Source organism: Petaurus breviceps, unplaced genomic scaffold, assembly GCF_028583685.1.
Source record: "Petaurus breviceps papuanus isolate PSGF00001 unplaced genomic scaffold, PetGlider_PUasm1.0 110, whole genome shotgun sequence".
NCBI lineage: Eukaryota > Metazoa > Chordata > Mammalia > Diprotodontia > Petauridae > Petaurus > Petaurus breviceps.
This window is the reverse complement of record NW_027185597.1, coordinates 4,966,969-4,993,832: the sequence shown is the minus strand read 5'-3', so window position 1 is coordinate 4,993,832 and position 26,864 is coordinate 4,966,969. Positions and strand designations below refer to the sequence as shown.

The 26,864-nt window shown below is 36.3% G+C and overlaps 1 protein-coding gene across 1 annotated transcript in view; it reads right to left on the bottom strand.

Moving 5' to 3' along the window:
* Window positions 1–26,864, bottom strand: part of LOC138156879 (contactin-associated protein-like 2) — a 2,167,135-nt gene that overhangs the window by 497,449 nt on the left and 1,642,822 nt on the right. Inside the window, exon 14 of the mRNA XM_069082365.1 lies at window positions 6,913–6,924. Coding sequence (XP_068938466.1) covers window positions 6,913–6,924 — 12 coding nt within the window. The remainder of the gene's footprint in view (window positions 1–6,912; window positions 6,925–26,864) is intronic.

The window sequence follows — 26,864 nt, the reverse complement described above, 5'->3', positions numbered from 1 at the left end:
ACACACACACACACACACACACACACACACACACACACACACACACACTTACTATTTCTCTCATATTAATAATCATTTACCATTGTGAAAATCCTGGATTTTTACCTTCCTCTTTTACCTACCAGAAATCGACCCCTTGCAGGTTATTCAGACAATATCTGAAGGACATTGTTGATAATGAGATTGGATTAACTTTCTCTTCAATACTGTTCAGACCCCACCCAAATAGAGAAGACCATTGTTATCTGCTCAGGTTTGGTAGGGGGTAGATTTTTTGTCAAGATTGCCCAGAACTGGGGGTGGTCTGGGGGCAAAAGTGACACAACCAAAGTCACATCCCCCAGATACTCATTAGAATAGGTCCACCTCTCATTACAATATTCATTCTCATTAACTGTTAACCAATCAGAGTTGATTGTCACCTCCTGGGAATATACATTCTTCCAAAGACATATAACCATCAAGAAGTTGCCATGAATGATCTCTGGTTTAAGAGAGACAGCCAAATGACCATCCTTTTATTAATTAATTATTAGCTATAATTAATAGAATGATTAATTACCCAGGAATTGTCTCTCAAATATTTTCTACATCATATATGTATTTATATACACACATATGTATATACATATGCATGCAGCATAAATATAAAGTGACTAAATATACAATGTAGTAAATATAAAACAGTTTGAAATAAAGGGTATTGCTATCAGGTGAGGGCATCAGAAGAAGTTTCAAGGAGAAAGTGGTCCTAGAAAGGGAAGATAGGGATTCCATGAGGAAGGCAGAGGTGAGTTGGGAAGTGCATTCTAGTCATCAGGGATAGCCAGTGCAAAAGCAAGACTAGAGACAAAGAATTGGAGTTTTATGAAGCTTTTCCTGATTCATCCCTGTCCCAGGCTGCTTGTGCCTTCCCTACCTCTTCTTACTCTAGACTATCTTGTATTTATTTTGTCATTTATACAAAATAAAAACTATGTTACCTGACAGGATGCAAGCTGCTAGAGAGGGTATAAGACAGATACACACAGTATACAGAAGGGCTGTTAGCAGAGGTTCACTTTTAATCTGGTCAGACAGGAGAGAAACTAAGACAGCTTTGAAGGGGTTAATAATCTTACTTTATTCTAGTCTAGTCTTACAAGGGTTGCAGATAATGGAGGCATAACTCCTACAGCATTCCCTAATCACCCTTCTCACAGGGGCAGGTGAAAAGGCGGGGGGCAACTACTTCTACATCTCAATGGGGTCAATCAAGACAGGCGCAGCTTGTGCATTCCCCTAAACCCCCTCAAGCCTCAATGGGGACTGGTTGAGGCAAACACAGATTCCCCCCAGGCCTTGATGGAGGCTGGTCAAAGCACATACAGCATTCCAGCTTGTGCATTCAACCCTAAGCATTCCCCACTCCTTGATCAGTGTCCACCTACTTTATAGGGCAACAGACAAAGAAGGCATATAGCTAACAGTAGTCTCACAAGTTTATATCACTTCATCCCTGTAACTCAATGCACAGTTGCAGTGGATATTTAGAAATGAAGCATAAATGTTTATATTATTTATCATTATATAATGCTGTGCAAGCATGGTGGAGATGTTTTCAGCCATAATTGTGAGAACTCACATCTAATACCTGGGAACAAGAGATTGTTATGGCAATGGATCCTGGAAAACTGAACTGAAAAAGATCCGGGGAGAAAATTTGTAACTTAAAATCTTGTGGAAATGAATGATGGAAAGTAGAAGTTAATAAAGAATTTGATAAAAAGAAAAATGTACTAAAAAAAATATGCAGCCCTTCAGTGTAATCCATGCTCCTTATAGCCTCAGTGTCTAGAAAACTGTGTTATATGCAGTATGAGCATAATAATGGCTAATTGGATTAGATTAGAAAATCATCAAGACTAGACCCTTTTGAATCAGAGCTTGCTATCACTTGCAAGAAAGAGTTGCAATCTGATGGCAAGGAATTTCTAGTCTTCCTCCTCATGACTTTTAATCACCTCATTAATCAGTATAGGAGAAGTAGGGTTTTAATTTAGCCCTGCTAATTCTGTCTAGGCTCTATCCACTATGTACCATTGCCTAAAGAATGTTGTAACCTGTACTCTGGACCAGACATATTGTAACAATAATGCAATATTCATAACACCCACATGGTTAGGAATATGCTGGTATAGATGTGAATGACAAAATATAACAGACTCTCCACATGGATGGCAGAACCAAAGCATTTGTTCAAATACCAGAAAACCAAGTCCCGGAACTGGAAAGCCAAAGTCATTACAATAGCCACAAAGTTGGCACACATGGTTATGCAGTTATATGCAGTTAATGCACCCATATTCCCAAGCCTTCACAACAGAACAGGCTCCCTCAAGCAGAGATCCTTCTCTCTCACTCATGGTAGCTCCTCAGCCTGGTTCGTGGAAGTTCTCAGCAGAAATTCCCAGAAGAAAGGTCTCAGCAGAAGCTCTGGCCTCCAGATGCTCACTGAGAGGAATTCTGACTTTCCAGCTGGGGTTTTTCCTTATATACAGTATTGCTTCTCCCTGTTCAGCCCCTTTCTGTTATGTCAGCCACTTCCTCCCAAGGTGTTAACTACTTCTGTGTTCATTAAATAGCTTAAACAAGGTGTTAACTTGAAACAAGGTGCTAAGTACCTGCTTACTTGACAATACAAAGGTGCATGGAAGATCTTCAGATTCCATTAACATTACCCATATCAAACTTGGGAGTCAGCCAGTAACTCTTTTGAATGTGACCAGAACTGATTAAAATATAATTGGGAAATATTTAATAAAATAAAAATGCAAAGCAACATAGGTAATGTTAATTTGTGTTTTTTGAAGCCAATGTGGGCCCATAGGAATACATTTCTAGTTTGAAATAACTGATCTATAGTATGAAATAGCATGACATGAGAATAGCAAACTCTAACATTTTTAATGGCGATGAAAGCAGTTCAGCATTGTGGGAAGAGCAATGGCGCCTTGTGTTATATCCTAACTCTGGCACTTTGAGATGATGGGTAAGTCATTATCTTCCCTGGGGCTTTCATTTTCCCACCTGTAAAGTAAGGGCATTGGGCAAGATAGCCACTGAAGTCCCTTCCAATTCTAAATCTATGATCCTATCTATCTACACTTGGTCCTTTAATTTTTTACCAAAGAAAAGGTTGAAAGTCAAGAAACTTAAAAGCCAAATGCAAATTTTAACATGTAGTTTACGGTCTTCTAGGAGAGAATAAAACAGTGGGACCAAATTTGTAGATGGCAATAAACTGAACTGGCATTGGGACAATTTCTCATTTGTTCTAATAGTGCTACAGAGCCATAGGAAATAAGACTTTCTCACAGTGACTAGAGAGAGGTGGAATAAGGTTATTGCAAAATATAATTCCCTAGGAAAAATATTTTAGATTACCTCTCCTTACCTCACTGTCATTTGTGCAATAAAGAGATCTTTACTTACAGTTGTGATCTTCTTAGTCCTTCCCAACCCCATTGCCACTATCAATTGCCAACAAACTACTACTAACCAACAGCTAACCCAAGAGTGATGCTCCCTAGAATAAACTTATTTTCAGCCCATCCTCTGCTACTATCCTGTGAGGGAGCAACCTTTGTGAAATGTGACCTCAAAAATGCCTTTGTAAGGTACCTCAGCCCTTGCTTCCTCAGCAGCCAAAGCTACCAAAAGCCTTGACAATAATGCTCTCCATACCAAAATTATTGTCAAGACTTAAAGAGATAAACTGAAAGAGATAAAGTTTTATCAATGAAAATAACAGAAAAGTTAAAAAAATGTATTTTACAAGCAGCTGGGAAATAAGATATACAGGCACTGGGGTATAAAAATCCATCCTGTCCTACTATAAAGTTATGGGGGATAGGGGAGGATATAAGAGAGAGCAGACTGGGGGAAGGAGTATTCAGTAGGGTCCTTATCTTGGGGGTAGGGTAGGGAAAAGATAGGGAGAAAATTTGTAAGTCAAAATCTTGTGAAAATGAATGTGGAAAACTAAAAATAAATAAATAAAATACTAATAAAAAAGTGAAAAAATAACTTCAAAGAAGATGAATGGCAATAGGTTTTACCACTGTGCCCCAAGGAAAACTTAGTCTTTCCATCTGATTTGTAACTAAAACCTTCTATTAGTGTATAAGAGAGCTTCTTGACAGCGGAAACTATCGAGTTTTTCTATTTGTTGCCCAGGATCTCAGTCAAGTGCTTTGCATATAGTAACCATGTGATAAGTGCTGCTTCATTTATTTATTCATTCATTCACAGAGACAAGTCAAAGTAATCCAGACCACACTTATTAAGCCTTAAAGATATTAAGCTAATAAGAAATGACAAGCAGGATGATTTAAAAAAAAAAAACAGAGAAAGACTTACACGAACTGAAGTGAACAGAACCAGGAGAACATTGGGCATAGCAAAAGTCAATATTGTTCAGTGAAGAATTGTGAATGACTTAGTTAATCTCAGCAATACAATTATCCAAGACAGTACCAAAGAATTAAGGATGAAGAATACTATCTACCTTCAGAGAAAAAACTGATACTGATTGAAGACAGATTGAAGCATGCTATTTTTACTTTCTTTCTTACATTTTTTTACTTGAGTCTTCAAGTACAAAATAAAAATTATGGAAATGTTTTACATAGTAGCACATGTATAACTGATATCTGATTGCTTACTGTTTTGGGGAGGGGATTGAGTGGGGAGAGAGGGAGGGATAGAATTTGGAACTCAAAACTTTAAATAAAATTTTAAAAAAATTGGAAAAATAGTAAGTTAATGATATCTGTTCTTCAACTTAAAAAAAAAAAACAACAAAAACAAACCTACAGTCATAAGGGACTGTAATTGTAACAGATACAAAATTGTAGCACATATGGCTGACTAGAATAAGGAAGACCTGAGTTCAAACATGGCCTCAGATACCATGTGACTGGGCAAATCACTTGAACCTCTGTTTGCCTTTATCTACTGGAAAAGGAAATGGCAAACCATTCCAGTATGTTTGCCAAGAAAATCCCATGGAGAGTATGGTCCATGGGTCATGTAGGTTTAGGTAGGGCTCTTAGACATTCAGGAGGTTTAGTGGACAGAATATTAGACTTCAAATTAGGAAGATCTGAATTCAAAACCTGCTTCAGATACTACTAGCTGTATGATCCACAGCAAACACTTAACTTCTCTTTAGCTCAGTTTCCTTATCTATAAGATGGGGATAATAATAACACCTACCAGTTAGGGTTGTTTTGAGGATCAGGTGTAATGATATGTATAAAGGACTTTCTAAAACTTAAGGCACTTTACACATATTAACTATTATTAATAATAATTGCTATCATTAAATACTGCTGCTACCCCTACTCTACTACTACTCTTACATTTCTTTTTCTCCTCTTCCTATTACTTTGTTGTTGAGTCACTTTAGTTTTGTCTAACTCTTCATTACCCCATTTAGGCTTTTCTTGGCAAAGGTACTGGAGCATTTTGCCATTTTCTAACTGTTACTACTACTTTACTATCCTTACTCCCACCACCACCACCACCACCACCACCACTCAATAAACAGGGGCTCAGAAAATTAAAGACTTGTGTAAGTTTGCCCAGTTAATAATCAAAGTCCAGATGTGAAGCCAGGTCTTCAGACTCTAAATCTATACACCATAGAGTACATCCAGTCTGGCATCTAATGTCAATATATTCTGCCTGTGCATTTGAAATACACCCTGCTGTTTCTTAGTCATCTTTCTTCCTGTCACCATTGAAACTAAAGGAAGCTTTGTTCTGGGGATTTCTCTTCTCTAGTTTTGCTTTGTACTCTGCCTCAGTCCTGTCTTCCTGAAGAAGATCTGTCTTGCTTTGCTTTTATCTTTCTGCCTTTGCTTTTGTTGTCCTGCTGAGAAATCAAATAAATTTCCAGACAGTTTTGCCTTGCTCTTAGCTTACTCGAGGGGAAAAAAAAGAACCTACACACACAAATCCGTCCTCCCCCCAAAGCAACAACACACAAAAAATCCCCAAATTTCACTAATCATGAACCCTCTTTTTTGCCTGTAAGTTCTCATGAAAGTAGCCACTACATAGAATTTGGCCCACAATTCTATCAGGAATGGAAGAATTAAGTGGCCTAACGTTATACTTCCAAAAACCTGCCAAAGCCCACGTCTGCATGCTTAAGGAGGCAGTATGACTTTGTGGGACTAAGTACAAAGCACTCCCTTTCTACAACAGCTTTAATGCTTTTACTAACCATGTCTGCAAAGAAATCGCCTATGGGGAATTGTCCAGGAAGAGATGCATTTTTCTTTGAAAAGAAATTGAAAATTTGCTGGAGACATTTCTTCAGAAAGTTGGTAATTGCCATCACTTTTGCAACTGTAGTCTGTCTTGCAATTTCTATATAGTATTTAAGTAGAAATATAAAAAAATTATAGTAAATATATGGATTAAAGGGGCTTAATTCATTCTTATCATTATTATTAGGTTTTATAAAATTCCTAGATGTGGAAAGGAAGCCCTCATTCTATAGATCAATAAGCTGAATGTTAGAAGAGATGACTTTTGTAAAAGTTGATCTTTTAACACCAAACTCTCACTTTTTACCATGGAAATATATCTAAAATTATAATATAAGTAAAAGAGATATGTGATTCAATTTACCAAAATTCAATTTGAAAAATACATTTCAATGATATATATATACTGCATAAAGGAAGGTATGACTGGACCCAGAGAAGCAAATTACCATTTAAAAAAGTAATAACAGACAGTGGCTTATTGCTTAAAAGTTGATATCTCATTCTTCATGAGACAGTAGGAAAAACTATAAAATACTTTCATGATCAATCATTGGCAAAACTGTTAAATAAGGGAACAATTTTATCTCCTGTATCCTTTCTCCTTCTGTTCCTCTGATGATGATTTTCCTCTTCCCCTTTCCTCTGACTACCTGGCTGTGCTCTCAATGCTGTCTCCCCTCTGTGCTTTCCTTAGGGGACCCCAAAGGTCCATTCAATAGAGACTATCATTAATGTTGTTATTATTCTTATTCTCATCATACATTCAATGGAATTCAGAAAGAAACGGGCAGAGAATAAGTGGTTATCTCATTTTTATGTTTAATGTCTGGTGGACTGACTATTGCACAGATAGAAAAAAATGACAATTTTGTAAATTAATCTAAGTGATGGAATGCACTCATCTGGCCTCATCTTCAGGGTACTTGTAGTAATAAGCACAATGTCAAAGATTAAAATTTTTCCTCTTCCCACATAGTTTTGATTTCTTCTGCTAGGTCTCTAGATTTTGAGAATTTTTCCTTTGGCATAGTTTAAAGGTTATGAGTATTCAGTATGGTGGTATTCACTAAGGATATTGTTCTTACATTTCTATAAACCAGAGTTATGTCTGGGCAACTTTTAGCAGCAGTTTTGTCTTTGAAAATGCTCTGGTAACAGTACAATTCCACTCCCCTCAATTCTTAAGGGTATATGGGGTTTGAATGTGCAGTACAGGGATTTGTAGTCTGTTGTTAGTTCATGAAGGTTAGTGAGCTTTGGTGGATAATTCTAGCTGTGATAATCTTTCAAAGTATTCAGTAGGTGATAAATTTTTACAACCTACAGTGATACATTGCATAGTTTCAACTCTAAGACCTCTAAAAGAGGAGAGAATGGTGAGGACTCTTACAGAATTCTGGGATTTGGAGTTTTTTTTATTTCCTGAGGCAATGAAATATTGAATACTTTGGGGCACAAAAGGAGAGCCCCAAAAAACAAAGCTGAAAGAACCTAGCTACTAGTATGGTGATGTGCTTTCCTTCTAGCCTTAGGGAGCAACAACTGGGTAATAGCAGTGGATCCAGTGATGGTTTTTTTGTTGTTTTTGTGTGTGTTTTTTTTTTTTACCATTTCTAGGTGAAGTGGCATCTGTTTTAAAAGAATATCTGGAAGGCTTTTTAGCCTATCATTCAATCTAAGAACATCTACCAGTCCTTCTTCTAGAAAAGAGAAAAGTTAATCTTTTTATAGTTGCCTTAGAGAAGTGGGTTCTATGTCTTATTTAGATTATGCAATTTTTATTTGTATATCTTCTACTTCTATTGCTATTCATTTTACTGTTTCAAAAGTAAAGTTAAGGCTCATATTTTGAAAGTATTAACTGCCCTAAATGATTTTTTCTCCTATTGATCTTTTATTTTAGGATACCAATAAGTATCTTGACATATAGAGAGGCAGTATTCTCTTTTTACAATATCGACTCTAGAAGCCACACCTCCTCAGTATCTCTACCGGGGCTTCTCCCTCCTTCTAGTTGGAGAGAATTGGTTGGGGGGAAGAAGGGTAAGAGGATGGATATCTGAGGGTTCTTTTTAGATTCTCCTCCTAGAGAGGACACTTACTCCTTGTTTATTTCATGTCTTGAAAAGACTTAAGTATTTGTTTTGTTGTCATACAATTGCTTCTATTTGACATCCATATTCAAGTTTCAAGACTTAAGCTTCTATTTTTCCTTGGCATCTGTAAGGATTTTGTTATTATTGAGTCCAAATGATTTTTTGATATCCTTAGAGAAAGCTCCTATAAGATGAAGATGCTATTCAGTGTTTTTTAAATTTTCTTTTAATTCCAGCTAAACTCTGTAACCTGATGTCATCCATTGACATCAAGTAATTAACATGATGATTGGTATTTCCTCTTTGATGTGGGAGCCATACTCAGTTCTATTTAGGAGGAATAATAAGGAACTGAAGATAACTCAGAGCATCAGCAGGCTTAAACTGATTCACTGGAAGATGTCACATTTTACATCAATTATTCTAGGCATTTATTGGGTCATTTCTCTCTTTTATATAAAGAAAACTTTCCTATGTAGATATCAAATCCTCCAGAAGTCTCACTATGCTTGGATCTATGTAATACTGTTGCAATATGTAACTAAGCCATGATTGTGCATCTGAGTCAAAGGTTTTATGAAAATCAATAAAGATGCTTTCTGGTAACTTATTCAATAATTACTGAATTGAAAAATAAGTTGGACTTTATGCTGGGAGAGCTTTTGGTACACCCATTTTGTTCCTTGGTCAATGCATTTTTCCTTGTAAGCGATCTCAGATTTTTATTTATCAATATAAGGTGTGAAATCTTTGGATAAAATAGATAAAAATGTAATTGATTGTTTCCCATTTATACGGTATGATAATTGTTTCTACATTGTATCCTTCATTACAATGCGAGCTCTTTGTGGCAAGGATCATGTTTTTCTTCCCTTTCATCCTCTTTCATCCTCTTCTATGAATTTTAGATAGAATAGCTTGTAGAACAAGTTTTTAACCCATAATCATTCTTTTACATTTAATGTTCTGCAGAACATGAAAACAACAACAAAAAACCAAAACATGTGTTGTAGTTGTTGAATCAAAGTATTGCAATATAAACTTATCTTCAATAGACTTACTGAAAGCATACTCTGTATGTCAGGTATCAAACAAGAAACATGAATGACATGTACCCTATCCTGTTCCCACATAATTGTGATCTTATTAATTATAATTATTGCATTTTTATTGTTATTATTATCCTTGATTTCTTTTTTCTATGGGAAATATATAAGAACCATGGAGGAGACCCTCAATGAAAACAAGCAAAAACAACAGGTACCAGGTAGGCTTTTCTAGGCAGTGTACAGCAGTACATTCCTAGACTTGGAGTCAGTATGATCTGGGTCCAAAACTTGTGGGATGCTAGCTGTATGACAATTAATGAGTCTATTATTGTTGGGAAGCTTGAACAAACAGTAAACTAAATGTATAAATGAGATAAATGTGCCAGTTGGATACATTAAAGCTTGACACACCAGTTATGACAGTGTTATCTTCTCTAGGGTTTCTCCACTTTCACATATATAGTCCCTCAAACCAAAAGAACAAAGAGCTAACTCTAGAAATGCAGGTATTGATGAGCCAGCATGAGATGAATTTGGGGGAGAAAGGACCTACATGAAATCACATCATATAGGCAGTCTTCTCTTTCTTTTCTTTTCTTTTTTTTTTTTTTTTTTGCTTTTCGGAAGGCAATTGGGGTTAAGTGACTTGCCTAAGGTCACATGGCTAGTAAATGTGTCAAGTGTCTGAGGCTGGATCTGAACTCAGGTCCGTTGGTGCTCTATTCACTGTGCCACCTAGCCACCCCTTAGCAGTCTTCTCTTTCATTTACTCTAAAATCCAGACCTGACTATATGTTTTTGGAGAAGGTTTGTCAGAATGTCATTTGTTTGTATTTTTAACCACTATAATTCCTCACAAGTCGTTTTTTTATTCATGAAAATACAAGAGGGCCTCACTGATAAGTTAGGTCTTTAGAATCTGAAATAAGCAGCAGAATTTTCAGAAATACTACAAAGTAAAAGTTTCTAAGAAGTACTAATGGTGTCCAGAGTCACCATATGCTATTGAATCCTCCTGAATGGATGGAAGGTAGAATTCTCTACAAAGCAATTAAGGTAATTAAGAAAGTGGCCATCACAATTAGATCTTTAGCAGCCATATCTGTGTCCCTGGTGCAAAGAGAGTAATTACAGATTCAATTACTCCTTTTCAGTGGGAATTGGTTGAAGTTATTTTTTTTAATGCAGGATAATTATCCTGTTCCCTAGATATTCTTCTTAGGGAGTCCTCTTAATCTTGTTTAGAATTTTAGCAAATGTTGATTTAGTTTTTATTGATTTAATTTTTGGAGGGCAAAGAGCATAGCTCTAGATCATAAGCTCACTGAGGATAGGGTCATTATCTTGGAGAATTTAGTGTAGTTCTGTTTATTCCATGCTATCCAGCACACTATCTCACAAGGGCAAAGGTGCAAACAGTATTTTTTTGGAATGAATGAAGGTTGAATGAATGCTGAAATAGCTTATCAGTATGCATTCCCTAATGGAGAGAGAAATGGAAGGTTTCCTAACCCACTGTAACTCTTTGGGACATTTCCATTTTACCTCACTGCTGTAATTAAGGATATGGGTTTGTTGTTGTGGCTTTTTGGCCTTCTTTTGCTTTTGCCTCTAGAGAACAGTTTTTCCAAAAAATATATCATTTTGACATCATGCAATACAGGGTCTATAAAAGGATGAAACAAAGGACAAGCTTTTAAAAACCAACATTCTTCAGCAGTTTTATGACTATGGGTCATGGAATACTTCAGTATCAGAATAAGTGAGGTTAAAGATCTTTCAAAAGCAAAGGAGAAGCACATGGATAGTGTGAGTAGGCTGTGGTCAGCACATTACAAACAGGAAATAGGTAAAGGATAATATCAATGAAGTGTAGAAGGGGAAAAGAAACTGGAATGATCATGTGGTATGTATGAGAAAAAACTTATCAATAGCATGCTCATTCCATAGGCTTCTTCCCAAACACCCAGAAATTTGCATTATTGCATTTTTAAAGGAAGTGAACATAAGTATTCCTAGCCATGCCATGGGAACCGATGGAAATAAAATGAAACCTAACAGACTATAAAAAACCTTCTGTACCTTTCTTGACTCCCAGGCTGGAGTCTTTAGCCAGGCTGAGCCTGGGGCTATGGCAGTGGAATGGGATCCTGGCAAAGGACAGCTTCCCTCAACTCCAGCCTGGAGCTCCTACACAGCCTCTTTTGCCCACAGATAAGAGGAAGGAGGAACCTATCTTGCAAAGAGACTTCATTTGGAAAGAAGAAAGGGTAACCAGGCTGGAGTGGGAAAACCATATTCCTGGTATTCCAATCCTCATCTCTGATCTCCACTTCAGCATCCATCAAGTTCTTCAGGAATGGGCAACACTGGTCAGCGTTGCCAGTGTTCCAAAGAGCAAAAAGCAAAAAGCATAGGTCTTCTGAACTGGCCTCAAATGCTATAAACAGTGATGATGACATAATCCCCTCTAGGGCTGAGCTCCAAGCAGTTTGAAGGCAAACTTTCCCCAGGAGACATCAATGAATTTATAGGTCCACTGGAGAATTTGTTTGTATACTCAATATATATACTGAGTATATATCACTACAGATAGTCACACTAATGTTGTTCTGTTTCCTCATTTGTAAAATGAATGAGTTAGATGAGATGATCTCTAAAGTAATTTACAATTCTAACAATCTATAAATTCGTATTGGAAAGAAGAGGGGACTGGGAGTCCAGAGAATTGATGCTCTAGGGTTCCTTTTCCCCAAGAAGCTATCTGCTCTCATTCAGGTACCCTCAGGATTGTGTTGGAACCCCTCCAACACTTGAAGTGACTGTTAAATCTTCAGAATGGGCATTTACACCTCAGAAATACTACAAATCAGGGCTTCATATATTGTTTTGTTGCTAATAATGCAAATTTAACTTAGAAGTGTGTTGCATATCATTCCCCTCCCCCTGTCTCGTGCCCTACTTTTAAATATGTAGCAGTACATCCAATTCCTGTATGCTCTCCTCCTCTCTGGTACCCACCTCCCTTCTTACTCTGCCAGTCCTCTGGGAATCCTTTCCTCTCTTCCCCTCACACAAAGCTTGAAGCTTCTGAACTTGGAATATCCCAGCTAGAAATAGCTATGTTGAGTTTTTTTTTAGGTGACTCATTTTCCCCTTGCTAAAACCTAAGGATGGATACTCTGTAAGACTTAAATAGGACTCTCTGCTCGGTGTAAGACACCTGAGGGTTGTGATCTAGGACCGGCATGGAACCAAGCTGTTCCAGCATCTGTCCTGACCCCAGAGCATCTGGAATTTCCCTGAAGAACTGATCCAGGAGTCCCTGTAAAGACTCTTCTTGCCATGGACTAATGATCATCACACTCATGTTGCCACTGAGCAATACTCTTAGCTTTGTACTGATTCTATGACACATTCCCAGTACTCCTTTGAAGGTGCTAGCCCTGCACCCAGTGTGAGAGTGGCCTTTCCTATTGCAGAATGATTTGTTCTGACTCCAACATATAAGGAAGTCTCTGGAGAGCCTTAATACTCTTCCTGTCCTTGCCTCCTTACATATTTCCTGTTAAGATACAGTCTTCTTTAAACACCTGTAACAAAAGTGACAGTTTATTTTCAGTAAATGATTGGCACATCTAATGAGTAAAGGTCTGACTCATCTAATTTCTCTGTGAGACCCTTTTAGCCCCAGTGGCAGACTTTGACACTTGGGTTCTAGGTTACTGCCCCTAATTATTGGCTTGCTGCTTAGAATCTCTGAGTTTTAGCTTTTCATCTCAAAAGTCAGGATGAAGAGAAAAGCAGGACCACAAATTTAGTGGTAGAAGCGGCCTAAGAGTTCATTTAGCCCCTTTCGCTCATTTTACAAAGAGACGCCTAGAGATATGAAGTGATTTGTCCAAAGTTACCCAGGTAATAAGTGGTAGTGTTGAGGTTTAGAGTTGGGAAGTTGGTTCAGGTGTTTAAGAATACACTTAGACCCTCTCTTTTATCAAATGGAAGCTTTGTATTTTATAAGAAAAACATCACAGGCCTCCTTAGCAAGAAAGCCCAGCAAGGCTCCAATATTTGGGGGAGTTATGCTTATATAGAGGTTTCAGAATGATGATGTAGTTTTAGAGGTTTTTATGGGGGTTAAAGATTAAAGACAGGACAGGATGAGGGAGACAAAAGGAATTCTTTATGGTTTAAGGAATTAGGGATGGGGCAGAAGGATACAGTTTAAAAATTAAAGAACCTGGGGAATGCAGGAAAAGGGAGACAAAAGCAATTCTTTTGGTACAGGTTCAAGATAAGGGGGGGGGGAAAGGACTTTAGGGCACCTTCAAGTTACAGAATAAGCTACAGGGCTTCACAAAGTATTGAAAGAGCAATCTTTAATATTATTTTTAACCCTCTGGGTACTGTTTATATCTGCATCAGTAGGTATGGGATATGAACCCAGATGCTCTGACTCCAGATCTAGGGGGTATTTCTACTGTATCAGACTATAAAAATTATTAATAAAGATTACATTATTAACATTATTAAGAATAAGTAAGTCATGGATTACAGAAGAATTACATATTCTCTCTTATATATTCTATCTAGTAGTATGGTATAGAATTATTATGAATAATACTAGGGCTTTTATACCTCAGTTTCTCTATGTGTAAAAGGAGGCTGTTGAGTCAGATCTGTAAGACCCTTCTAGGTGTATTTATGATGTGAAAGAATCACTAAGGTGCTTTCCAGCTCTAACAACCTACATAACAATAATAAATAGATCACATCCATATAAATCAATCACCAAGCATTTATTAAGTGCATTTATTAAGAGAGAGCTTTCTGATTACGAAGCACTTTCGCATAGATTATCTCATCTGATTCTCCAATTCAATGACATTGAGAAGGGGCTGCCCGAATGAATGTGGAGTCTTTCAATACTTGGCAGGAAAACAAAGAAAGGATGCAGCCCAGTTAATCTCAACAAAAACTTATATTAAGGATACTCTCTTTGATATATGTTCCATACTAAATAACAGGAGCACATTCCACTAAAAATAAAATTACTCCTTCCTACTCCAAAAAGAAAAGGAAAGGAGAGAAAAGGAAAGAAACCAAAAACAAATGTAGAAGTTTCTGGAGTCAATGGTCAAAGGTGGCTTATTTCCTGCTCTCTGTTAATAGGCTAGAGTTATTACCGCTACTGATTTGTTTAGCCATTGAGTCCATTAACCTTTTCTTTGGGAAATGGTAGGGAGTGCAAAACAATTCCCCTATATGCACTGGCCAAATTTGGTAATTAACTGTATGAACTACACACCACATCACAGAAAAGAATAACTAGATGTTGCTAGGCAACCACAGTGTTGAAACTATCAATTGATAGCATGCCCTGAGCATCATTGAGTCCAAGAGCTGGAAAGGACTTTAGGGATCATCTGATCCCAAACTGAGGGACTAGAGAGGTGAAGTGATGTGTACAAGATGACAAAGCTGGTTAATAACAGAGCCACAGTAGGACTCAAATCTTGGGGATCCCAAACCAGGGCTCCTCTTGTACCATTCTGACTTCTGAATCTGAGTAAAATGAGATCGTAGATTCAGAGTGGGAAAGGACCTTTGAGAGCATTTTATTCAGTTTCCTTCTTCTACAGATGAGGACATTGAGGGTGAGAGACCTCCAACTGACATACCTGTAGTCACGAAACTAATAGGTGTCAGGGGGAGAATTTGATTCCAGGTCTTTCTTTTGACTTTTGTTTGTATCCCTGTGTTTGGCACATAGTAGACACTTCATATATACGCATTGACTGAAGATAATATGCAAACAAGATATCTATCTATCTATATACAGAGGGTGGCACATAGTAGGTGCTTAATAAATGCTTATTACTTCCCCTCCTTTCCCTGATTTTCCTGTCTTCCTTCTGGTGTCACCTAAAATTCTACCTTCTACATGAATGCTTCCCTTCCTTTAAGATTATTTAAAATCTATCATCTCTCTCTCTCTCTGTCTCCTTCCTTCCCTCCCCCCTCTATCTCTCTGTTTTGATATAGATATCTTATTTGTGTATCATCTCTTCCATTAGACAGTGAGCACTCGAGAGCAAGAAATTTTTGTTTTTGTCTTTTTTTTTAGTATCTCCAGTGCTTGGCACATAGTAGGCGCTTAATACATGCCTGCTGATTGAATGGAAAGGTCAGGGAACATCTATTGTAAATGGGACACTTAACTACCCTTTTAAAAACAGTAAAACAACTAGAGATTTTTTTAAAGATGGAACTATCCTTGGCATTTAAGCCATATACATGTCCTAGCATGAGTTACTTTATTTAGAGAACCAGACAACTACTTAGCTCTACATTCAGAGAGTTTATGTGGGTGACAGAAAGAAGAAATTGTGGAATGAAGGTCTTGGTAGACTAGGGGACTCTGGACATATAGAAGGGATCATCACGAGATCCTGGGACATGTATGGAGACAAGAGGAAGGAAGAAGGTAAGAGAGGAATTCATAAAGAGAGATAGGAAGACCACTTTGCATACCTTTCAATTTATATAGAGATTCTCCCATACCAGTAGCTATATCTAAAATAGTGGTTAAAGCTAAATCTCTTTAATCTGGAAATGAAACAATGGATATTAAGAGGCAAATTCAAGAGTGAGGAAGATATGAGTTGAAGGTACTTACTACCTATGTGACCTTGTGCAAGTCACTTAACTGCTGTGTGCCTCAGTTTACTCAATAGCAAAATGGGGATAATAATAACACCTTCTCCTTACAGTTTTTGTAACAATCAAATGAGATAATATTTGTAAAGGGCTTAGTACAGGGCCTTACACATAGTAGGTCCTATATAAATTCCAGATGCTATTATTATTCCCACCTGACACTAAATTATCTGGGTTTTCCTTCTACCTCTTTGACTGCTCTTTTTGCCCCCAGCTTCCTCCTCCTAATTCCAAAATGTGGGCATATTTCAAGGTTCAATCCTCAGCCCTGTAGTTCCTTCATTCTCTCTTGGAAAAGCTATCTATTTCTTTTGCTTCAATTATTTTCTCTATGCAGGTACCTCTCAAATATTGCCTGAGCAAGCCCTTCTGCCCTCTGAAGTTCTAAGTGCCTCCTGGTTGTTTCCATAAATACATCCTGTTGTCACCTAAAGCTCAAATGACTAAAACTAAGTAGAGGTTCCTTCTCTCAAACTTGTCAATTTTTCAGACTTAGCATTTGCTTCAAGTGACATTCTTCTTCCAGGCTTGAAACATTAGATTCATCTTTGATTCTGCCCTCTCTTTTGCTTACAATCTTGTAAGTCACCAAGTCTTGTTGATTCTTTCTTTAGAATTTCCGTTAAATTATTCTCCTTTTTCTGTTATAGGGCCTGCTAAACATTTACTGATTAATTGATGGGTGATTGATTACCTTACATTTGGACAATGGGGATTGTCTTCTATTTACCCCAGCCCCCATCTCTCCCTGATTCCATCCAACCTAGAAGTGGTAGCCAGATTAATTTTCCTAAATTAAAATTTTATCATGCAGTCTGGCTCAAAACTTGTCAATTATGACTCATTACTTAAAAGATAAAGTCCTAATTCCTTACTCCCTAATTCAAGACTCTCCACAATCTGATCTTTTCCAACTTTCTGTCCCACTTTTCCCCTCTATAGATAATTAGCTCCTTATAATTTATTTTTCTTCTTTTGTTTCTAGTCCACACAATGAAAGCCATAGTGGAGAGTGTGTTGGACTTGGACTCCAATAGCCTTTGATTCAAATCCTGTCTCTGATATTTACGAGTCAATAAATCTCTCTTAGTTTCCTTACTTGTAAAATGGAAATAAAATTATTCCTATAATACCTATGTCCTGATATCCTGAAAGGCTCAAATGAGACAAAGATAGAGACTCTTACTGATGTAATATCATAAATGATAAAGCTCTTTCTACCAATACAAGTCAGCACCTTCTCTGAAACTTCGAGTCATAGATGCCAAAGGGAACTAAAGAGGCTAAGTCACTTTCATGGAGATACAGAGTCCATATTTGTCAAAGATGAGATTCAAACCTAGCTCTTCCTGGTTCAGAACACAGCTCTCTACCAACCATGCCACCATCTTTATGTGTAAAGTATTTCTTAGAATTTGACAGCTCCATGTAAATTACAATTATTCTTATCACAAAACTTATAATCAAACAGCTCCTGATTCTGGGAATGTCTTTCCTCCTCCACTTTAATTTTCCTACTTCCTATCTCTCATTCAAGAACCAACTTAATTCTCAACTTCTTTGAATGAGCTTATCTGAATTCCCATGATATTTTTGTATTTATTTCTCTTTGCATTTATCTCTTATATAGCTAGTTATCTTTTATATGCATATTCCTTATCTCACAAACTAAAGTTCTTAAATGACAAGGAGGGTAAGTGTCAAATATCTTCAAATCCCTCCCCAAATATAATACTACAAATTACACTTTGTAAACACAATTTATTGACTATTTGATGGAAGAGCCTGCACATTGACTAGCTGTCCTGAGCACTGACAGTATTCAAAATTGCTTTTTTTTCCCCTTGACAACTTGAGGAAAGCCTCCTAGAAGCTTTATGATGAGCAGTAAGCTTTTGCTCTAAAGTTTAACTTGAAATAGGGCAAAGAGAATGTGAGATGAAATGACAGGTCACAGAAAAAGCAGCTAAAGAAAAGAGAAATTAATGGGAAATTACTAAAATTTCTGAACATTGCTATAGCCTATCTGTGCAAGTTCGTGGCTTCTCTAGCCTTTAATGATATTTTAATATCCTCAAATGAATCTGATGTGATTAATATGGCTTTTTCTTCTAATGATGTGGATCATAACTTACATATGCATGCCCATCCTGTGGAATTCTTGTACATGCAGCCTTACAAGCTTGCCACAGAGAATCTACTCGACATGCTGAAAGCTTTCCTCACTTTCTATTGACATTTTGAGGGTGTCAGTGGAACATCTGGCCTGTCTACCTGTCATACTTCGTCCTCACTATATGGCTAGCCCATCTTCTTTTCCTCTCATACAGTCTCCTAATGACATTGCAAGCATTTTCAATGAAGGTGTCATCTATCATAATACAGGGAGTCTTTTATGAACAATATTCTACAATGGACCAGATCTTAACCACCTTAAGACATCATTGTGTTTATTATTTGTTGAATAAGAAAAAAGGTTTTTAATTTAAAAAAGTGAAGTAAAATTATACCTTAAGGTCTCTTTTGCAATTTTTATTATCTGAAATGTATAATCCAACTCATCCCTACCTTTTCCACTTGTTTCATTTTAACTCAAAAAAGTTTATATTCCAGTTATGTGTAAGAAATTTTGATTAGTAGAATAATAATGTAGGAGTGTTGCATAGTGTATAAAATGTTCTCTATAGATGGATTTAGTCAAGGAAACATAGACATGCCTCCCACTTCAGACACTTACTAGCTTCATGACACTAGACATATCACTTGAACACTCTGGGTCTCTGTTTTCCCATCTATAAAATGAGACTATTGAACTTCATGACCTCTGAAGTGCCCTTCTAGCTCTAAATTTATTACTCTTTGATCTATGAATGTGTGTTCACTATAAATATATATTGCAAAGCTATCAATTTAAGAATCTACATTATTAACCATAGTTAACCACTGTGACTCAAGCAAGGCACTAGAAGGGTAAATGACTCCTATATATTATTGGTATTAGAGGTAGTAACTTGTGGTAATTGGTATTAGAGGTAAGTCTTGTGTTTTCACATTCAAAATCTACTTATATTAAGGCCTGGCTCTCACAGTTGCCTAATCTCATGATCATGCATCTCGGTGTATGTTAATAGTCACCCTTTCACTCAACCACAAGCCAAAATTTCCCGGTTTTAAAGGGTTAGGAAGAATGGAAATTATCCCCTTACTTGGAGACTTCTTGACATGTCATTGTCCCCAAACTTGCCCATTTGTTTATCATTTTCCTTCTTTGCATCTATGGATTCAGGCTAGGAAGGGAAATGAAGTCTGAAAACATAAGGATTTTTTTTTAGCTGTCAGGAAGTCAGAACTACCCTGGAAAGCTCATCAGAAACCTCATTGTTGCTTGTATAGTTGGAAAACACAAGATTTCAAAGATATGCTACATCAAGCTTCTCGATGATTTTTTTTAGTACATTAAAAGGTCTTCCAATGATAAATATTGCTTACTTTTTAGGTGGTATCCACATGGAACATAGGACCATGAAGATTCAGATTGTTACCTCCTCACCACAAAGCTTCCATTCCCACTCCCTGGTGATGACCCATCACCAGCTACTACCCTGGGCACTCAAATTGTAAGTTAGGAAACTATTTTTTTTCTAGCGATAATAGAAACCTTTTGAATAACCAGAGATACAATTCTCTTAGATGTCAAGGAAACTTCCATGGTGCCATGGCCCCTCAAGAAGATCAGAGCCAAAATCCAGACTTAATCACTTAATAGTTATATGACCCTGGCAAGTCACTTAAGCAGTGTCTACCTCAGTTTCTTTAACTGTAAAATAAAATTAATAGTACCTACTTTACAGGGTTATTATCAGAGTAAAACCAGGTCCTTGTAAAGTGCCTTGCAAACCTTGAAGTTCTACATAAATGCTAGCTATAATGATTATTTTTCTTGTTATTCTTATTGTTATCACATTTCTGTCAGAAAATGGGTAGCATACTTTATCATCAGTCCTCTGGAGTCATGTTTAGTTATTGTAGCAATCATAATTCTTAAATCTTTCAGAGTTATTTTTCTCTACAATGTTATAGTCACCATATAAATTATTATTTTGTTTACCTCATTCTGCATTAATTCATACAATTTTAACAAGTTTCTTTCAGTTCATTACTTTTATCATTCTCATAGTATAATATTTCTTTATATTCATATGCCGTAATTTGCCCAATCATTTCCCATTAGAATAGTAGTAGTAGTAGAAGGAGGAAAAGGAGGAGGAGGAAAGAGTAGTAGTAGTAGTAGTAGTAGTAGTAATAGTAGTAGTAGTAGTAGTTGTAGTAGTGATAGTAATCATAGTCATAGTAAACATTAATGGAATACTTAGTATGGGCAAAGCACTATGCTAAGTACTTTATAAATATTATCTTATTTAATCTGTATAGCAACAGTAGGAAGTAGGTGCTATTATTATTCTCATTTTACAGATGAAAAACTGATGTAAACATTATTATTATAATTGACTTACCTAGGATCATACAGTTAGTTTCTGATGATTTAAACTCTGAATTTCCTGACTCCAGGTGGGTAGCCTCTTTAGTGCCCCGCCAAGCTACCTAATTTTATTTCATGGTATAAAAAATACTTTTATAAATATTTTCTCATATATGGACCTTTCTCTTCTTTATTTTATCTTTTTAGAATACTTTCCTAGTAGTAGTATTGCCGAGTTGAAGTATCTGCACATCCTAGTGACTTTTTTGCATATAGTTTTAAATTTATTTTCATGAAGACTGAGCTACCTTACTGCTCTACCAATAGTACTTTAGTGGGCTTTTCCTCTTGAATCTCCTCCAACCATTGTAATTTTTGTTTTTTCTTTTCTGTCATCTTCAACAGTATGATGACTGTGAGGCAGTGTAATGGCAAGCAAAGAAGTACCTAGTGTGTTGTTTCAGCTACTTAAATATTTAACACCTTGTTTGAGTTCAAGTGTCTTTAAGCCTTGTCCTGGTTATATCAAGTCTTTGCTGGGAAACAGAACTTGTGAATCCCACAGTGAGATGCACAGAACTGAGAACAGAGCACTTGTGGTGGCAGAATTGAGAAGGGAACTTTGTGGGAGCCAGGCACTCTCTCTGTTCTCTTTGTGTTGATTTTTGTTTGTGATATTTTGTACAGAAGCCCTGGGACCTTACTGGAAGCCCTGAAAGAGGATTCTCTTGTTGTCTGTTTATAGAAGTCCTGGAGGAGGGATTCGGAGGTCCTGGAAATGTACTGACTATTTATGTTGAGTTCTCAGACCTTGTATGTGGGTCTGTGTTGATTTCACAGGCAGATAGTGAATTGATGATGGTGCTGGCAACATGCATGAATGTTGTTTTGGCTCTGTTAAGCTTTGTCTTCCCAGAAACAGAAACTGTGAAGGACTTGAGATGGACTGGACACTGTGAGCTTCAATATGGAACAGGAACTGGACAAGGAACTGGATGAGGAGCTGAGAGCTGCCTAGGTAACAGTTGGGTAGATTCAGGCAGGAGCTGGGACCATGGAGGAGGAACTATGGAATCTGAGAGCTGGCCTTGAATCAAAATGAGAAAGACCTCTCCTTGGGTACTTGATGCTGACTGAGAAGATCATGATTTACTGTGGCTTAGGGGTGGAGCACTTTGACCTTTGTACTTTGTGTCCCTTAAGGAGGCTCCTTAAGGATGATTGAGTTAAGGACTTACTGAATGACATCTTTTGTTTAAAACTATGTGGCCACTTTAGTGATAAGTTGTTATGTCATAACATTGTGAATGCTGTACTTTGGTTTCTGTCAATGTTTTGCTTTGAATAAATAGAGAGTTCACTATACTATGTAATCAGAACCTTGAAGCTGTTCACAGCAGTAGTGCTCTAGAAAGCTGCTTGTGGTTGGCTTTACAGACAGAACTTCTGAACTGTTTTGATTTATATTTCTCTTATTATTAGTGATTTGGAACATTAAAAAAATATGGTTGTTGATAGCTTGGATTTCTTCCTTTTCTTATGATATTTTTTCATCCCTTTAACTATAGATTTGATGGTAAATGACTCTTATTCTTATATATTTGAATTCATTCCCTCCATATCTTAGATATCCGACCTCTAGCGAGAAGAAACAAATGAAAAATCCACCTCACTACAAGAATTTTTTCCCCTTAAGTAGTTACTTTCCTTCCAATTTTCATCTATATTGATTTTGTCTATAAAAAATAATTTAACATAATCAAAATGGTCTATTTAGTCTTTTTTGATCCTTTCTCCATTTAGTCAGAAACTCTTTCCTTATCCAGAGTTCACAAACATAACTCTTTCCTTTTCCCCCCAATTATTTTTTTGCCTTTTTTTGGTGGTGGGTGGGGGGGGGAGAAGTCAGGGCAATTGGGGTTAAGTGCCTTGCCCAAGGTCACACAGTTAGTAAGTGTTAGGTGTCTGAGGCCAGATTTGAACTCAGATCCTCCTAACTCCAGGGCTGGTGCTCTATTCACTATACCACCTAGCTCCCCTCACACCAATTCTTTATGATATGAACTTTTATATCTAAAACATGTATCCTTTTGGACATTACTACATTATATGGTACGAGATGTTCTAAACCTCATTTTGTCTTCTTTCTAGCCATCTAAATAGGATTTGTCAAACATCGAGTCACATATATTAGAAACCATGCTACTGTGTTCACATGTCTCTGCATGTTGTATACTTATTGTATTCTACTAATTATTTTTTTCTATTTTTAAACTAGTATTAAATAACTCTGGTGATTAGTACTTTGTAATGCAGTTTGAGATCAGTTAGGCCCTCTTTCTTCTACTTCTTTTATTCATTATTTCCCTTGAGATTCTTGTCTTGATTTTCTAAAGGAGTTTTGTTATTTGTTTTTCATTCTATAAAGTGATCTTTTGGTAGTTTGATATGGCAATGAATAAGTTCACTATAAAAAGCTTTTTTTAAAAAAATTAGGCCACATAGTAAACCGTTTTGTTAACCTTTCTGGATATTTAACCAAATGTGCATACACTTAATAGTCTAGCTTTAAGTTCTACAGTATTCCCAGCTCTCTGTATTTGTCTACCTCTGTAACTAGTCTATTGGTTGGCACTTTGACCTAACAGCAATTTTTCAAGAATAGCAACATGCTTTTATTTCCATTTTATGACTTGGATTATCCTACATGGTCCTAAAAAGTGTTCCTTTTTCCTACTTTTAATATACCTTTGCCAGCTCTGATGAATTTCTATTCCATGTCCATTGTTATTTTCAAAGTTCCCACAATAGAAAATAAACCCATATAAAACAATTCTCATATTGATTATCATCTCAATCATTTCCCTGCCATCTTTGAGACTCCACTTTATCATTTCCATCTCACCTCACAAGGTTATTTGACAATCCTATTGTACCCCAAGGGCTCTTTTGAAGGTGAAAATGCTTTCCATTATCCATCATTCAATTCTTTAAGCCCCTTAAAATGATCAATAGGCATTTTTATGTTATCAATATCTAGGAGATGTTACAGGATTTGAAAAATCTGAAGAAATGGCTACAATATATGACCTATATTAAATGGAAAACACAGACTGATGGGTATAAGATAGGCCAAATATAATGTGGTTTTCAAAATATACTTCATTAGATGGGAATTGATCCTGGTTTATAGTGGACTGTGTTGTATAAGCAAACATCAAGAAAATTTTGGTCACTATCACTGGTAAAGCTAACACAAACTATAACATCTTTATTGTGTGTGTATATATATATATATGTAGTATATATGTATATATGTATGTACTTACATATATAAGCTTAAGAAAGAGCTTCATAAATTAAAATACACAGAATAATGCAAACATGGTTAATGATAGTATTATGTTGAAGGTCTTAGGAGATACATTCTAATGAACCCAGAAGAAGGAGGAAATTTTGCATATTACTTATAAGTAAATGGATTCTTTGCATATTTTAATAAACTCCTTTTCTAATACAGCACCACCTTACTTGAATCCCTCACTAGATCTCCCTGAGTCTATTGCAACAGCCTCCTAATTTTGTCCCCATCTTATTTTTTCTCCCACTTCAATCCATCCTCTTCACAAAATGGTCAAAGTGATTTTCTTTAAGTGCATTTCTGTTCAAGTCTTTCCCTTGTTCAATGAACTCCAGGGGTTTCTTATTGTCTCTAGGTTAAAATTAAAAATCTTCTGCTTTGCTTTTCAAAACCTTTCATAGCTTGGCCCCAGTTTTTCTTTCCACTTTCAACATACACACATGCAGACAGACACACACACACATGAACACACACAAATTTATTTTTTACTATATTTTTTCAATTACATGTAAATATAATTTTCAAAATTAGTTTTTGTAAGATTTTGAGCTCCAAATTTTTCTCTCTCCCTTCCCTCAAGACATCAAGCAATCTAATATAGGTTATACATGTGCAATCATGTTAAACACATTTCCACATTAGTCATGTTGTGAAAGAAGAATCAGAACAAAAGAAAAAAACCAGAAGAAAAAAACAAAAAGAAAAAAAGTGAAAAAGTATGCTTTGATCTGTGTTCGGACTCCATAGTTCTTCCTCTGGATGTGGATATCATTTTTCATCATGAGTTCTCTGGAATTATCTTGGACCACTGTATTGCTGAGAAGAGCTAAGTCTCTCATAGTTGATCATCACATAATGTTGCTGTTACTGTGCACAAAGTTCTTCTGGTTCTGCTCACTTTACTCAGCATCAGTTCATAGAAGTCTTTCCAGGATTTTTCTGAAATGTGTCTGCTCATCATTTCTTATAGAACAATACTATTCCATTACATTCATATACCACAACTTATTCAGCCATTCCCCAACTGATAGGCATCTCCCCCAGTTTCCAATTCTTTGACACCACAAAAATTTTTCTATTTTATAATTCCATTTCTAGGTTTCTATAAATTCTTTACATTTTTTTTTTGTATATGTGGGTCCTTCTCCACCCTTTTTAATATATTACCTTAGTTGCTATACTTTGTGGTTCAGCCAACTTCTCAGTCAACTTGACTTCTCTCTCTTTCTCACACCCAACACTTGCACTCCTATCTTTCTGTATCGGTTCTCTGCCATTACAGGAATGTATTCCTTCCTTAACTCTGCATCACAGAATCCCTTACTTCCTTCAGTACTCAGCTCAAATACAACCTTCTATATGAGGTTTTTCATTATCTTCTGGTCTGCTATACCCTTCAATAACTTTGTATTTATCTTTATTTAAATATATGATTTGTACATTGTTTTCTCAAAAAGAATATAAATTCCTTAAGAAGGGATGGTTTTGTTTTCTGAATTTGTACTTCAGCATCTAGTTCAGTGGATTCATAATAAAACTTGATAATAGAGTATTCTGACAGTAGCTATGTAACCATAGGCCAGTAATTGAAGATACTCAGTTTCCTTATGAATAAAATTAGGTTGGACTAAAGGACCTTAAAGTAACCTCACAGTTCTAAATTTGCATAAGCAAAGTATTTGAAAAAATATTATCCTCTTAAGTACATTAAACCTCCACAATGGAATCTTATTTTCATGTTTCCTCTAATTGGCAACTCCTTTCTTGATTCTATTTTTTTCTTCCAAATTGGACAAGGGGAAACATTCACTAGCTACTAAGTAAATGATCATACATTCGTCATGAGAGGAGTTAAATTAATTAAGTTTTTACTTTATTATGTATGTAATTAACTACATTTTGGGCCTGGCAGCGAAAAGAAAAAAAAAAGTAAAAAATGCGATGTCAATTACTTAAGAAAAAAATACCCCAAACCAAAAACAAACAAAAAACTTCTTTACACAGAACCTACACATATTTAGTCTCAGGCTATTTTAAAGTGTGGGTTAATTAGGGAATCTTTCACTCCTGCTATTAGAGTATGCATAGCAATATACTTGAAACAACTATTGCATCTTCTCAATGCAGAAATAATTCTACAATCTGAAGCAAAACAGATTAGAAGGAAGTTAATTTTCTCTTCAAAACAGCAAGATGGGCCTACTTTCTCTGCTGAGTCTGGAAGAGGATGGACAATATATGCTAAGAGGCTGTTATCAGATATCACTGATTATGGAATAAGAGCAAAGGAAAATCTAGCCAGTCAGTTTTATTGTTACTCAAAATTCCTATGAGCAAGCTTGTTCTCTGTTTTGAGCTTGGAGAAAAAGAAAAAGACAGTAACATTGCCAGAGTGTTTCACAACACCTAGTTAAATTAGATTTTTAATAAACAAGGTCATCTCAACTGGCAAGATTACTTATAAATTTAAATATGAACATTTGCAGTGAAGTTCAGTTTATAAAAATTAAAATGCATTTAAATCCACTCCCTGTAATGACAAGCAAAATAGGACTTTTTGTTGTTTTTTTTTATTGAATTTTAGCTGATCAAGTGTGTTTGAGCCTCTCCTTTGATTGTCAAGAGTCTTTGATCGGAAACAGTATACATTGTATTGCCCTTAATAGGCCTAAGGAAGTTTGAAAATCTTCCCTGCCCTTAATAGGACTAAATGAATTTGAAAATCTCCCCTACCCCAAAATAGGCAGAATATAACCACATGGGAGCTCATGGTGGGAGGAGCTTGCAAAAAGAATAGAACAGGAAGGAGCAGATAAAAGCATGAGCAGAGCTGGG